General features: G+C 43.9%; 1 protein-coding gene across 3 annotated transcripts in view; it reads left to right on the top strand.

The window, feature by feature from the left end:
- SEMA3E (semaphorin 3E) overlaps positions 1-16,599 on the top strand; it is an 885,350-nt gene that overhangs the window by 367,322 nt on the left and 501,429 nt on the right. For all 3 annotated transcript variants that reach the window (XM_078674182.1, XM_078674183.1, XM_078674181.1), the window contains 2 exons: positions 2,258-2,418; positions 6,869-6,928. In XM_078674182.1, the coding sequence (XP_078530308.1) occupies positions 2,258-2,418; positions 6,869-6,928 (221 nt within the window). The remainder of the gene's footprint in view (positions 1-2,257; positions 2,419-6,868; positions 6,929-16,599) is intronic.

The raw sequence follows: 16,599 nt of genomic DNA, 5'->3' as shown, positions 1-16,599 counted from the left end.
AGTAAGGACATATTTAAAATTGTAAAAAGCTTTACCTCTCCTCCTGTAGTAGCCTCCAAATGCGAAGCCTCAGAAGCCTGGACACACAAAATAGCCGATTTCTTCCACAGGAAAATAGTCGATATTCAGACGTCCCTCAACTCTTCTGGCTCGATCAACATAAAACCTATATATGTCAATCTTTCACCTAATGCCACTTTCCTTAAATTCCCCCTGATTACACTAGTACAATCTCTTAAAATCTTGAAGAATCTAAAATCTGGCTCACCAGCTGATTGTTGCCCTGCTAAAATACTGGCATCGGTGGCTGAGGTAATCAACGCCGAAGTTAACTCGGTGTTGAACCTATCCCTGAGCAGAAGCCAGGTTCCAGCCATCTGGAAACAAGCCAAAATTCTACCACTGTTGAAGAAGCCTACAGCAGATCCTTTTATAGTGTCTAATTAGAGGCCCATTTCGCTCCTGCCTTCCATAGCTAAGGTCATTGACCATTACGTGAACTTTGTCACCACCAAATTTATGGAATCGAACAATTGCCTCCACCCGAGTCAATCAGAATTCCGTGCACATTTTAGCACTGAATCAGCTCTCATTGAAATATCAGAATCTATCAAAATGACTCTTGACTCGGGCCGGAGAGCGGTTCTAATATTGTTAGATCTATCTGCCGCGTTCGACACCGTGCCCCATGAGAGACTCCTACAGAGACTGAGAGACTGTGGGGTAGGGGGCACGGTGTTGAAGTGGTTCTCGTCGTTCTTAGAACACCGTAGGCAGGAAGTCTGGAACCCACCTTTCTCCTCCCTCATGCCTCCTACAGTGGTGGGTGTCCCTCAAGGTTCTATTTTGAGCCCTCTATTGTTTAATCTGTACATGGCTCCCCTCGCCCTTTTGGCAGAAGCAGCGGGAGCCATGATTATATCTGATGCAGACGACACTCAGTTACTGTTCACCTGTAAAAAAGGAGAGGCTTTGGATGGTGACAAAATCAGGAACTGTTTAAGACAGGTCTTCTCCTGGTTTGGCCACAATCAGCTTCAATGTAACTCCGCTAAATCAGAAGTTATTCTGTTCGGAGTGTCGGACCAGGAAGTCTGGAGAGAGTGGTGGCCGCCCGATATGTCCCCCCCGCAGACCTCTGTGGGAGTAGCCAAAAACCTAGGGGTTAAATTAGACAACTCAATGAACATGAAGAGCCAAGTTCGATCAGTGGTCAGTACTTGTTACGGAACCCTGAAAGTGCTCCAGAAATTTCTCCCCCTTCTGTCCCTCTCCCACAGAAAGACTGTGGTTCAGGCCCTTATCACCTCCAGGCTGAACTATGCTAATGTCCTCTACCTAGGTCTCCCAGATTGTCTCCTCAGTAAACTTCAGGTTGTGCATTACTCGGCTGCTAGAGCCATCCTGATGTTGAGGCAGAGAACTCACATCTCGCCCCATCTCAAGGAACTACACTGGCTCCCCATTCGCCGCAGAATCCAGTTCAAAGCCCTGTCCATCGCCTTTAAGGACTTACATGGTATTGGGGCTGCCTACATCAGGAGGAGAGTGAGCTACTACACACCCGCTAGATCCCTCAGATCTTCTCACCAACTTTGGATGAGTGTGCCTAAATTCGATTGCTCCCGCTTAGGAGGGCGCTCCTTTTAAGTCCAGGTTGCTCACCTTTGCAATGAACTCCCGATAGCAATCGGACAAGCGCCAGCCATTCCGCACTTTAGGAAATTATTGAAGACATGGCTGTTTCAGCAGTAGCTCCGGCCCCTCCCCATATATGCGCCTCCCCTCTTTATCGCTCTGTTTTCGCTAGCGCCGGGACACTCTTCTGAGCAGCTGTGTGCTCTATAAATATGATAAATAATAAATAAATAATAACCCAATTACTTACTGTTAGCTTTGGTGGCTCCTCTTTATCCAACATGCTGCAATATTGGTGCCATAGTACCTCGTCGTCCATGCGTCATCCCCTGCAGCCTGTATTTGTGCATCTTCGGTTCAATGCAATAGTACTTTTGGGACTGGAATATTCTTCAATCTTGCCTTCCTAATGGTTTAATGTAGTTAAATAGTTTGTTTATGTTGTTCTATACAGGTTAATGCATTCATGACCATAACCAGTACACAAACGTAGTGAGATAATCCTTTATTGCAATAAAGTTAAGAACCCGGGTTTACAAAATAAAGAATGCTATGACCTGAGACTGGCCAATTATACTGCTTTATTGTGTGGTTAACTTAGAGTTGGGTTGTTTTTCAGAACTGTGGGATCTGAACCGCACATCAGTCTTCCATCGTCCAGCCGGGGCCCTGGACCTCCGTGTCATGCTGCTGGATGAATACCAAGAGCGTCTGTTTGTGGGAGGCAGAGACCTCGTGTACTCTTTGAGCCTGGATCACGTCAGTGACAATCACAAAGAGGTATGCTTTGTGCCCGAAAGGATAAGTAAAATAGGGCCCCGCTCTTATTCCACACATTTCTTCTGAAATATTATTGTTTTAAGGCAAAGTTTCATGAGTTATAATTGTGTGGTGGACTTAGAAATATAAGCTTCTGGTTTTTGAGGTATTCACTGCTCCAAAACACATTTTCATCACATCCCATAACACGAAGCAGAAGAAAGGTCATAGTCCAGATGCAGTATTCACTTCAGTCATCAATTTATACAGTTTGGAAAATAAAAGCGTTCTGACGCGTGCCTGAGTAATTCCATCAAAAAGCCAAAAACAAACCATAACCTCAAGCTCCCGCAGGAAGCCTTTCAGGACCACTCCCTGTTGTTATTTCTCTTGTAGTTCATACTAACTTAATAGCAGCTCAGTTCAGATATTTAATCCAGGAAACCAAGCCAAAAATGCCTGCACGTGTCAAGCATCACAACTTTACTAACATCAATCTGAACAATATTCTTTGTTGAACATTGTATGAACTAACAAAAGGGCCGATTATGATGGCGGACGGACCTGAGTCCGTCCGCCACTATAGAGTAGGAGGGACCGTCCGCAGGGGCTGTGGCGGTCCCTCCGTGCAGATTAGGATGTGACCGCCAGGGTGGCGGTCACATCCTCAATCTTTAACATTGCGGCGTGTGCAGCTTCAAGCTGCACCCGCCGCAATGTAAAAAATGCATGCACGGCATTTGCACGGAAAAGCCGCCATGGAAAAGCATACTTTGTACTCCATCCTAATATGGATGGCGTTATCAACAACTAGCGATATTTATCACTAAATGAGGTTTGCGAATTTTTTTATCGCCGCGCATCACCAGATTTTATTGCAAAGATAACGTGCTATTAGCAACGTTTATCGCCAATGCGATAAAATATCCTGCGATAGCGGCGAAATGCGTGAATATCGCTGGAAATACAGCGATATTCACGCATTATCGCTAAGAAGTGGTCTGAGCAGGCGATAGGTTTTGGCGATATTCGCTTAGCGCGAATTTTTTCATCGCCACGCCTGCATTGATAATAGGCGATAGTGATGTTAGCAACTGCTTTCAGTCGCTAACTGGTTGGGTACGCCCACTTTGCATGTCATTAGCGATAAATATCGCTAGCATGCAAAGCGGGCCCCATACCGCTCGCTATCGCCTACAAGCTGTCGCTAACTGCTGTTAGCGACAGCTTGCTAATAGGGCGATAACATTATTGCCGCTTTGTGGCCGAAAACGGCCACTAAAGCAGTGATAATCTCATTTCGCCTGCCTTGATAATATGCCCCTAAGTCCTCTGTTTTTTTTCATGCCCTCCAGATGCCAAAAACCTTTGGCAAAAGATTAAAGAACCTATAAATCCGAAAATGCCCACTTTTTATGTTCAGTTGTGTTGCTAAAGTAACACGTTAATCTCACCTTCCCAAATACACCGTGTGTAATAAACAACGGAATATGTTACATAAGGGACAATGCACAAAATGGTTACAGGGGATGATCCATTGTTTCATGCTGTATGCTAGGTATGATGGAAGAAAAATGTGAATGATAATGTGACAGACCAGTAGTTGAAGCTTCCTGACCAAAATCCCCCTAATGTATGTATGTTATCTGTGATATATTTGGGAATAAAAATAGTCAGCCGAGACAACTAAAGGGTTTTCAATACCCGACCTAAAAAAGCCAGGCGAAGGACTCTTAAAGGATATATGATTGGAGGTAAGAAAGCTGTAGCTATTCTGCTGTTATACGTTTGAATGCAGCATATTCCTGGTGTTCAGCCAGGCTGTGTATTTAATTATGAAAATGAGGGAAAACCAAATAATATAGTATTAAACTTTCTTCGCTCCTGTCACTGTATTTCCACAGACAGACGTGCATGTGTTAACATGAGGGAAAACCCCAAGAACTCGTTTCCTCCCCCTGTTTCCAAACCCAAGCATGTTTGTGGTTTTCTTCTCTATAATCCTCTATCCCACTCCTCAATCAGTAAACGAGTTCCTTGCCCAGTAAGTCACTCGATAGTATAAAAGTTGCCCTTCTCTCTTTCATTGCTTCTTAGTTTGAGAACCTCCCTTACCACTCTGCCCCTATCCATGCCATATTTCCTCATCCTTTATCTTGTTCTGTTTTGCCTAGTGCTTCATGTTAACCTCTTCCATGCTCATGACGAGCTAGGCACACTGGAGCTGTGCTCATGACAAGGTGAGCTCGTCATGAACAATGGGCTTCAAAGCTTCTCAGCACAGGAGGGGAAAAGCCATAGCAGCCAAGTGGTTTAAGAAATCTCTTTACTAATTTGCATACAACCTGGCATAATCCGCAACAAGAAACTTGAGGCATGGAAAAGGCAATACAACAGGCTCTATTTACCGAGGAACTGGCCCAATCCCTGTAGAAATTCTATACTTGAACTCACACCATGTAATCCCCACTATGTGGTACCAAGACTACTCCATAATGCCTTCTGTTCCCGGGCCAAGCCGGGTCCCATCCCCAGTTCCTCTCTCCTGGAACGTTTTCCTCAGCATGTTGCCAAGGTCCCCCTACCTTCTTGTATTTACAGGGGCAGCCAGGTGCCTGGTACATCAATTTTTCATAGCGCATATACCAATCTACCTTGGATTCCCAGGCCCTCTGAGTTGGGATTTCTCCAGGGCACCACAGCCATTACATCTTGGTTCTCCGCCATCAAGGCGGTGTTGCAAAAGAGTAAAGAGTATCGGTTCAGGGATTGTTCTCCATAGATTCCCAGGGCAATCAACTGGGGGGATGTACAGCCTATGACTGTAGATATCCTCATTCCTACTTCCCCCAGTTCATCTGAAGTTTGGAGCATCTCCATATGCTATTTAGTAGTGTGCCTTTCTGTCTGCATTCCCACAGACACAATTCTGAGATTGCGTTCTCCATTTGGAACGGTCTAGTTCTAGTGAAATAGAACCTAAGAAGGAGTTTTAGTTTGATCAGTTGGAACCCGGCTCAAAAGTCCGCCTTCCGAGGGTACCTGCAGGCTGTTTCCCAATTATCTTTCTCCAGTCTATCCAAATCTCCTTCCCATTGTCCTCAGAGATAATCCAGGGAGGGTGTTGTTATTGTGTAGGAGCGTCGAGTATAATTTAGAGACAGCATGATCAGTCAGGGGAGCCCAGAGTACTATTTTCTAGGGTGAATTCACCCGGGCCTCCCTAAGCACCTTAAAATGTGGCCAAACTAGATGTTGCAGATGTTGGTATCAGAGTTATTGGGCTCAGGATAGTTCGTATTGGTTTTGTAATTTGGGGAATGGTACCTACAATCTCTTGCCCCATTCACAAGTCCCACAACTTGGATATTCCAATCAAGTTCCATTTCGCAAGGCATTCAACAGCCCTCAGTCCCTTCAACAAAACAATGGCCCATAGTGGGGTTGCTAATGTCAAACTATCCCTCCAACCAAGGCCCTGGTGGCCTTGTGCCAGATTCCGACCACTACCTCCAAGGGGGTCAGCAACAGATTCATCCCTTGTCCATTGTATAACAATTAGACATTTTCTTCTGGGTCCATTGCACACCTATCGGCCATCACAGAGGATTCCTGCTACAAAGAGAAGGCCCCGTCATTGACTTTCTGCAGCTGGGCAACCCATTAAAAGAAACAGAGGACAGAGGGGCGTTTGAGTGAGGGATGCACATGCTATCCTCAGTCTCCCAACATCCCAAAGCAGGCTTTGCATGACTTGTGTCACCTCTCCAAAGAACGTAGGGCGTAAAGAAATGTGGGGAGGCATATCATTTCATTTCATAAAGCTTTGAATAAATAGGACTTCAGCATGCACCTGAAAAACAGGTGTCCAGGTATTATGTCCAGCTTTAAGCTGACTTGAGCCCCTGGCAGGGCAAATGTGGCTGCAGCCACCTGGTACAGCTGTGGAAGATCAATGGGAACTGCCCCAACTCCAGCACCCATTTTGATGCAGATTGTAAACTATCGCCCACGTGGTTTTCAAGTTTTTCCCAAGGCAGATCCTCCATAAGAAATCCTATGTCTGGGGAAATGCAGTTCATTGTGTTTCAAATACCCCAACAATATTGAAAATCTTTAATTTAATACTGAGGTAGTGGCAGGGCTCTTTTGTAATACCACTATGAATGAGTGTAGCAAAAAGCAGGGTTAGTAAAGCAAAGGGCCGATATTGTAATGCAGTATGCAGGCAGATTCCATATGCTGTTTTAGGGTCTTCCTTCAAATATATTGTATTATTTGTACTATATATACGATTATTGTGCCCTCAATTACCTTCCTGTGTTTTGCCTGCCTTAATCAAGTAGCCACTTAACACTGACACAAGGTACACAGCTCACTTTTTCCAATGCAATCTGATTTTCGGCTAATACATTATTTTGGAATTGTCTTGCAAAGGTTTTTCGACCAGTAAATGTTGTTATATTTACAGATACGATGGCCAAGTACAAGTCAACAGACAGAAGACTGCCAGAGGAAAGGAAAGGAATCGGTAAGTCATTCTAATTACATCTAAAACCAGAAATATTTTCAACTGTGGTCATAACTCTTAATGTAATAAACATAGTTTAATCAAAAGCAAAAACTAGTGCTTAATAGTTGTGTCATTGTCAAATGCTGTGATTTGTTGTCTTGTAGAGACATGTATTGATATTTAATGTTACCAGAAAGATAATCGCTGTCAAACATGAAGGTAACAGAGCACGTATCCAAATAGACAGGTACATGTGGGGGACCATAGCCAAAGTAAGTGCAAAATCACAAATTCTATGGGCTATTATCATAAATAGCCTTCGAAGGATTATGCACTAACATTACTGAGTTGAATTTCACGTTATTCAAAATCTACTTTGCTTGTTTGGTTGATCTCAGGAGACAATTCCCTTCTTGTTTTTACTTAGACTATTGCACGTGTAAGAACTGCCTACAACCAGGTATAATTTCTTTCATCTATCCATATTTACTGGTTCTTTTAGAATTTCTGTGGCTACCCCATTGCGACTGTTTCAAGTAAAATCATTGCACAAATGGAAATAAAAAGAGCTCCATACACTCTAACCAAACTCTAACTTCTTTACTTCCTTCACAATGCTAGCCAGACCTACTATTATACATTGCACTAGATCGTCCCTGAATAATGGCCTTTACCAAAGGTGTCTAACATTCATCCACAAGGGAAGGTGCTAAAGCAGATTTTTTAGGATTTCTCTTGATTATACTAATGATTCCAATCTATCTTCATTGGATAAACACATTGTATTGTATTGTATTGTTTTGTTTTGGTAAAGCGCAAAACAGCTGCCCCAGCGAAGAGGCGTCCCGGCGCTAGAAAACCACAGACCCTGGCCTGAGAATGGAAGGTGAAGAGGAGGATTAGGGGAGGGGGAATAGATGCGTTTTAATGGCTTTTCGGAAGACCAGTAGACTGTCTATGGAACGGATGTTTTGTGGCAGATTGTTCCATAGTTTGGCTCCTAGGACCCTAAAGGAGCGGCCGCCCATGCGGCAGAGTTTTATGTGAGGAACGCACAGGAGGTGCTGGTTAGAGGATCGTAGGTTACGTGATGGAGCGTAGGGGGTGAGAAGAGATCGCAGCAATGTTGGGTTTCCAGATTTGATGATTTTGAAGGTCATGATGAGAGTTTTGAATTTAATTCTAGAGTCAACAGGTAGCCAGTGTAATTTTCGAATTGTAGCTCTGGCCGAGCATCTGCGAGGGAGGCCGACTAAGGCTCTAGCCGCAGAGTTCTGCACGCGTTGTAGTCGTGCTATCTCTCCTTTGTTGGCGCCAAGGAAGAGTACATTGGCGTAGTCCAAACGCTATAGGATGGTAGCTTGAATAATGAGCTGGCGAACCTTGGCGTCAAAGAAGCCAAGTATGTGGCTAAGACTTCTCAGCAGGCCGACACAGGTGCCAGCAACTTTTTTGGTGTGGGTCTGATAGTTAAGAGAGGCATCCATCCATACTCCTAGATTTTTAACTAGGGATTTGGGGGGTGGGTTGGTGCCTAAGGAGGACGGCCACCAGTGCTCATTCCAAAGGCTGGTGTTTTTACCAAGGAGTAGCACTTCTGTTTTACCAGCATTGAGCTGTAAACAGTTGTTTGTCATCCATTGGGCTACTGCGGAGAGACCGTTTTTGAATCTGGAAGCGGAGATGGAAGGGCCTTCCGTCAGAGTGATGGCCAGCTGTGTGTCGTCGGCGTACGACACTAGTGTCAGGCCCCACTCTTTGGCCACTGTCGCAAGTGGTTGCACATAAAGATTAAAAAGGGAAGGGCTCAATGCCGAGCCCTGCGGAACTCCCTGTGCAATAGGGTGAGGATTAGATAGGAAGGGGGGTGCTGAGACCCGAAAAGATCTGTCCTCTAGGAAAGATCGGAACCACTCCAATGCAAGGCCAGAAACTCCGAATGTTCCAGACGATTAAGAAGGATGTCGTGGGATACCGTATCAAAGGCCGCGCTGAGGTCAAGAAGAATCAGCGCAGCACTTTGACCGGCATCTAAGATCGTCCGGAGGTGCTCTGTGGTAGCCAGAAGAGCAGACTCAGTGCTATGGCCTGGTCTGAACCCATTTTGTGATGGGTCCAGGATGTTGTTTTGGACCATGTGCTGGGACAGAATACTGTTTGCATGGGCTTCAGCGAGTTTGGACAGCCATGGGAGCAGGGAGATAGGTCGGAAATTTTCCGGTTTGGATGGATCTAGGGTGGGTTTCTTGATGATGGGTGAGACCCATGCTTGCTTCCAGGCAGATGGTACACTCGCTGAGGAAAAGGAGAGGTTCAAGATAGAGGTCAGGGAAGGAAGAAAGAAGTTAAGTGAGTTTAAAAATTGAGTCGGGCGCATGGGGTCTGACGGAGAGCCCGTTTTAACTTTTCTGCAGTTTGGTGAGGCTGTCAATGGAAATTTCTGGGATGTGGGTCAAGATGGTATAATTGGGGGAGGGGATAGGGCTTTTAGTGGGGCTGGGGGAGTGCTGGGGATAAAATGTATAGATTTTCTGTACTTTGTCAACGAAGAATATGGCTAGGTCTTCGCATTGTTGCGCAGAGGAAATACTGGGGGGGGGGATCTACCGCTCTGAAGTTCTTGAACAAGTTTAAAAACTTCTTTGGCAGGGGTAGGGCTAGAATTGATTTTATCTGCATAGAAGGCGGTTCGTGCAACGTGAATGGCTTTATGGTACATTTTTTGTTTTAAAAGATAATTGGTTTTATCGTCGTTTTTATATTCCCTTCTCCATAAGCGCTCAGCTCTTTTACAGTCTTTGCGCATGGTTTTGAGGGTATCGTTATACCATGGGTTGGACGGTGAGTTACGTCCTTTCGTCCATTTTGCTGGGATAAGGGCGTCTAATCCTCCCGTAATCCAATCGTGAAACGTGCTATAAATTACATTGATGTCAAGGTTGGTCTCATGATGGAATTCCCCAAGGATAGCATGGAGATCACTGATGGATAGTTTGTGCCATGGTCTTTTTAGACGGCGAGAGGGTATGATTTTGTGCATTGTTTTATTGACCTGAATAGTCAGTTTAATAAGGTAGTGATCTGTCCATCCCATCGGTAAGGGTGCCTCTGTTTTAATCCCCTCGATGTTTGTAAATACTGGATCTAGGATGTGACCAGCTAGATGCGTTGAAGTGAAAATAAGAGAGTTAAGTTGCAGGGCAGAGAGGTCAGCAAGAAGATTTTTGATGGTGGAGTCACTAAGTAGGTCAAAGTGAAGATTGAGATCGCCTAATATGGTGAAGTTTGCATTCTTTGTCACTAGAAAGTTAGCTGTCTCAAGAAGAGCTTCAATAAATTTTGAAGCAGGTCCAGGTGGGCGATAGATGTAAAGGCCCGACATGGTGAAGTTGGGATTTATAGCGATTTTAAAATGTGCACATTCACAGTCGGGAAGTTCTTCCTTGGTGAATAAGCATGAGAATAGTTTTTTATAGATTATAGCGATACCTCCGCCTCTTCCATCCCTGTTTAGGGTCGACATAAGATAGTCGTCTGGAAGCGTGAGGTTAGGTATGACTGAAGTGCCATCCCGTAGCCAGGTTTCACAGAGGAAGAGGATGTCAGGGCTTTCATCCAGTATGAGGGTATTGACCTCAAGGTGATGTTTGGTTAGTGACCTGATGTTGAGATGGAGGATCGTAATGGGGGTAGTATTGGGTAAGTTTTGTAGTTGACGGATGTGGTGGGGGTTGACTGTAGTGAAATGACAAGTTTTACATTGAAGGCAGGTGAGGCCAGGCGTACCTGTTATGTGGGCACAGGTCCGGCCAGAGTTCCAGGCAAGTAGTTGTTCCCTGTTGTAGTGAAGGGGTGTTGATGAAGTACGAACAGGGGGACTGGCGAGAGGCGAAGACTTGGCGATGACGGGCGCAGACGGGCTTGCCTTAGGCGCTCCCGCTGCGCTCGTCCGCTGCGCTTGCGTGGGATGCACATTTATAGAAGGAGAGGTGGGCGTGGCCTCACGGGTGGGCGTGGCCCAGCGTTCGAGCCGCGATGGCGGCAGTGGAGTCTTTCCCTGACCCAGCGCTAAGATCCGCTGTAGCAGGGTGACTGCTTGGCGAAAATCCAGGAGAGTGCTCAGGGTAGGTGCACAGTGATTGTAAAATACAGATAACACAGATCACAATATTTTTAAAAAAAAGAGCGAGCAAACACCTCCGGCTTCCGCCTCAGAGGTCAATAGTTTTCCTCAGAGGTCTAAGTTGGATATATGACAAGCTTTGGCAAAGCCAGAAGATTCAGTGCTGGCTGCCAGCCATTTAGCTTTGTTAGTGTTTGCTTTAGTTTGTGATATGGGTTTTGAAAAATGTCAATGCTGGATGATCTGTCAGATCCTCACCAAGATATAAACAATGGCTAAAAGAAAAACAATTTTGGGTCTCAAACATCACATATTGCCATAGTTGTCCATGGAACTGAAGGAAGCTACTTTGTGTGCAAATCTGCTCATAAAAGAACAGAATACTGTCACACATTGTGAAGTTAGCCAATGTTGAAGTGGACTGACCCATTGTACCATGCTGTATACTGTGGCTAGCGGACTACACATGTGAATGTCACAACAACAGATCAATGTATGATGAAGCTGGCTTATAACCCCTACAACTAAGTATATTATGTGTATAATTTTCGTAGGATCAAAAACCCTTGGATAATGTCAAACACAGCCTAGATGTGGCCCTCATGGATTAACAATGGAGAATGAAAGACAATTGCGATTCTCCTATTAACATGACCAAAGAATATGGATTTCATTAAAGACACAGAGGCTAACATTATGCATTAATCCTTTAATGCAACTCACAAACAGCCGCTTACGTCATAAAGAAAAGAATAAGAATGTGATGACAACATAGCAACAATATAAGGCATGAGCAAGGGCAGAGCTGCCTCTTTTAAATGCAATGAAGCAAGGAGAAAGTCAGCAAAATCGAGGTGCAACTTGGAGTAAAGGGTGATGAAGAAGGTGAAAACCAAGGAAGGAAGTGAAGGCAAATCCTTGAATGAAAGACAATATATGGTACATTTTTGAAATTTGTAACGTATCCTGGCACTGGCAAGTGAAACAGAAAGCCAAATCTAAGCGGACGGATGAATTAACTGGAATGAAGTAATGGCCAAACGTGGTTCCCCGGCTCACTGTGTCACTGGATTCAAGATGGCCTGGCTGATGAGGGTTTATCCCCAAAACCAGTCTCAGGATGCTTGTTTCTGGTCCAAGGAGGACCTGGCTTGGCAGTTCGGACAGGACTGTTCCCATGAGGCACAGGGTCAAGACTGATCTGCAGATGCCTGGGTCTAAACTGGGGTGGCATGGCGAGCAAAACAGTGATTGATTTAGCTCATATTTATTGACTGGGGGGTGAATGTTTGATTTGCTCTGCATTCGGTCCATCATTGGTATGTCTTTTGCTAGATTGTAACTGTTCCCTGAATAAAACATCATTATATTTGTATCAAGATCCCAGGTCTCTCAACATCTGAATAATATCTACACATACAGGCGCCCTTCCCACTTTTAGAAATGTCTTTGAGATATTCTAGAATCCAAACATCTTGCCAAAGTTCTTGAACATGCATGTAACAGGGAAATATTTAGGAGTTGATTTCTCTATAGATATCAGTAGGGGTTGTGCTTCTTAGATGTCATAGGAGATCATGGGTGGCTCATGTTACAAAACTCATTGTGTGCACTTTGGAAAAGGATATTTGGGTCCTGGTTTTTATCAATCAGGAAACATATCTGACCCACAGACCCTACAGTATCCATAGTTCTGCCATTGTTTTGTCACTACCAGATTTAGAATGTGATGTTGTTTTCTTTACTGATGGCAAATTTAGAATACTACATGAAATTGGATTATTTTTTGGGTTGAATAACTATAACCCTTGTCAGGTTGTACCTTCAAAGTCACTAAAATAACCTGATCTCCACCCCCTAGTAGCTGCAGCATAGAACAGATAGGTTTATATATTGAGGCACTGTGCAAGGTATAGTATCAAACAGTAATAAAATCAAAATACAAAAGAATACAAATTTAAACCAAATTGAAAAAAGAGTAACAGTTAATACAAACATGGCAAACATCCAAAGGGGTAACCTGAGATACGTATTTTTACATTTTTAATAGGAATTGTGCCAGAAGCACATAGTGATAGTCAGTTGTTGTGGTAGACCAGGGGCTATGCACAATTTGAGGCTGCCAGCGATGGATTGTGGGTAGGATATACCAACCAGGTTCATCCTGGTCAATGATTCGGAACCGATGCGAGGAGGTATCTATCCCGCAAGCCGCACAATAACTATCGATCCCGCACATTTGGGTCGCCACAAGATTCCTGACAATTTTATATGGTTGTTTCAACCCAGTCACAATAGCACCGTGAAGCGGATGCTTTATTTCATTGGTGGCAGCCTTTTACTGGAGTCGCTTGGAGTACTGTTGCCTTTACACAAAGCATCGTCTACACTGCATGATCCCTGGACTCTGGAGCTACATCCACCAACCTACATTTACCTGGTCTCGAGCAGGGGCCGGGTCGGAAGTATCACCGGCTTAGCGACCTGTGGTCCTTTTCTTCCGCGCTACAGCCCTGATGAGTCGTGCAAGCATTGTTACCGCTTGACGACGAAACACGTGTCGGCTGGCCGTCCATGCAAATAAAGAGGAATCGCACTACTTCGCTTCCCCTTTGTGTTCTGTACTATGTTACTTGTACTCATCTATGCCCATTGAGACATCTCTCTCTGTACTGCAATTTGGTGTGCATTTGGTATTTGTTTTCACAATGCTGCTCCAACTAATGGGTAAAGGTTCTCAGGGCAACCCTACTCACTTTGGGTGTTTTCAAGATGGCAACCATTTTCAGCCACACTAAACATGGGCCTTGATTGCTTTGTATGTGTGTGGGGGGAGTCTACTGTGATAATCCTAGTGTCCTCCCACACTAACCAATTTGAAGCAGCCACAGTACTCCCCATAAACCCAGAGAGCGCAGTCTGATAAAACAAAGCAAGCTTTTTCAGCAACCAGACAGTGGATACGCAAGAGTCATTTTGGCAACCTGTTACCCTTATGCTTAAATATATATGTATTTATTCAGATGTATCAAAAATCTAAATTCACCTTTGGACTGGAGTCTCAATAACCATTAAAAATTGTTTAATATTTAATTTTTTTAGCTAGTCAAATTTCCAAGATACTGTATTGTAATTTAAATGTGTACTTTTGTTTTCTACATAGGCCTGCAACCGTGTAAACCAGTTTTGGGATGCTAGACCAGTTGGGATGCAGTTTTGGGATGCTAAAAGTAGCTCATGTACTACTGTAGTGTAGTTCCTATCATCCCAATAGGCTCTGCGCATTGGAATAATACCTACAGCAGTAAAGGCCTAGACCAGACGTTAACTAGGTCTACTACTGTCGATACTAGACTTAAAGTTTTGGGTTTGCCAGCGTAGCTCAGAGTTCACTAGAAACTTTCTCGAATGTTCAAGGAGGACTTAACTTCCCTGATTAGACAAGAAGGGATTTAGTTTCTGACAACCATAGAACATGACAACTTTGCTCTCCCCTAATCAAGAGTATATCTCGAGAGTCGTGTGAACAAAAGGCAATTTATTTTACTCAGTCAGTACGTGCATTCTTAGTCTCATCAGATTGTAGAGAAAAGGAAGAGACGGGCGTGTTCAATAAAAAGGTGTTATTTATTGATCAGTCTCTTTTCTCATACAAGAGAAATGGATCGATATTATTGCAATACTTATAGTTAAGTAAAGTGCATACATTAAAAGCAATAGTATAAAATAATACTGTAAAAACATTGATATGGTTTCTAAGCCATAAGATGTTTAAAATGAATAAAATATATTACATACACATATACATTTGACTAAACGTACTCAACTGGTGTTTCTAAATACGCCTACCCCGTGTACCTGACCTAAGTCTAATACGTGGGCGGTAATAGAAAGTTACAGTTTAAGTTAAGTTTGTTTTTGCCAAGTGAATAACTAAAGAATTCTCTGTGAGGGGTTATTCAGTTCTGTACCTGGAATCTAGGTTGAATGAGGGATGGTATTTCTCGTCTCTGGTCTCGATATTCCAGGCTGCCTGCGAGGGCTACCCAGAAACGCCGGTGCTGGATTTCTCGGCAGGAGAAAGCAGCTTCTCTCAGCGCGTCAGGAAGGCGGGGCTGCGCCAGCGGGGTCTGCTCTGCTCTTCGCTTCGGCAAGTATGGCTGCTCCGTCTCGTCACCACGCGTGTGTTTGCATAGGGCAATATCGGTAATATTTATACCTTTAAGGTGCCGAGATTGACGTAAGGATGGACATAGATACGTCAATAAGGATGTCATACGACTTGCTCGTTAGCACATTCTTTTGCTGAAGTTCTCGGTGAAATCAAAACAATGGCCGCAGGGTTTTGCCCAGGTTGTCATAGGTTTGATTTGTTATGAGAACTCCGTATGCCTTATCAGGGGCTGGAGGAATATCGCTTGTCTAATTAGATCGCAAGCGTTATGACCTAATCAGATAACACGTTCCTGTGCCGTAGTGTGACTGCGTCAGATAACGGTATCTGCATCATGGGGGTTTTCTGCCTCATGGGCTCACTGCTAGTTAACTTGTTGGTTTGTTTAACCAGAATAGGGTCAGGAATAGGGGGATCGATTCAGAACCTATAGGAATACATCACACCCACTCCACGCTAACTATGGTCATATTTACTAATCTATGCATAGTATAACATAGTACAACATACTATAGAGTATAGTGTATACCTTACCACCCCAAAATACATAAATGCATTTTGAAATTTTCAAATATACTGAAAAATTGCAGTCATATGTATTGTATGCACTCAAGCTGTAGAATAATGCCAAAGTAATCGCATTTGTATACATTATTGCTATTTTGTATATGAGAATTACACATGAAATGGCTCTTAATACAGAAGAAAAGTTCGAGACCATTTCATCACAGAATATAATAACAATGAACATACCAGCGGGCAGCTAATGTCTATAAGCTATCTAAAATTTAGAAACCTTAGTTCTCTAAGAATAGTTCTTACTCTAAGCAGAAGATAGTGTCCCGAAAAATATGCAAAAATATTCTGGGGCTGCTGAAAAATTGCTGTCCGTGAACTGGAGGGAAAATTGTTCATGTGACTTTATTTTTAAAGTTGAAGGCCGAATTCAGGGAACGCCGTGTGCGAGCTTGTTCAAAAGTCTCTATTTCTGTTCTGGCGAGAACATCATATCATTTAGGCTTTCGAAAAAACTGTCAACAGCTTCCTGGGAAAGTTCCACTAACTCGGAAATAGGTGTAATCATGCATTCGTGCGCATGATTGTCTCCATTGACATTCTGATTCGCATTGCTGACAGAAGGTCGTACCTGATCGATGCTGCTTTCATCTTGAACTTCACTACCCATCAATCGTAGTGGTGAAGCTTCCACGAATGCCGTCATCAGGATTGGCAGCCTTTGAGGGCAGAACAAAGCATGAACCTTGATCGGGCTCAACAATGTTTCTGCATCCATTGGCGCATCCGATTGTAGCGTCAGACAGGTGTCTAACACGCATTCTTCTCCGCATAGCAGACACCTTAATACAGGTAAAACACATCTTTGCCACATTG

Source organism: Lissotriton helveticus, chromosome 1_1, assembly GCF_964261635.1.
Source record: "Lissotriton helveticus chromosome 1_1, aLisHel1.1, whole genome shotgun sequence".
Lineage (NCBI taxonomy): Eukaryota > Metazoa > Chordata > Amphibia > Caudata > Salamandridae > Lissotriton > Lissotriton helveticus.
This window is presented reverse-complemented; position numbering and strand designations above follow the sequence as displayed.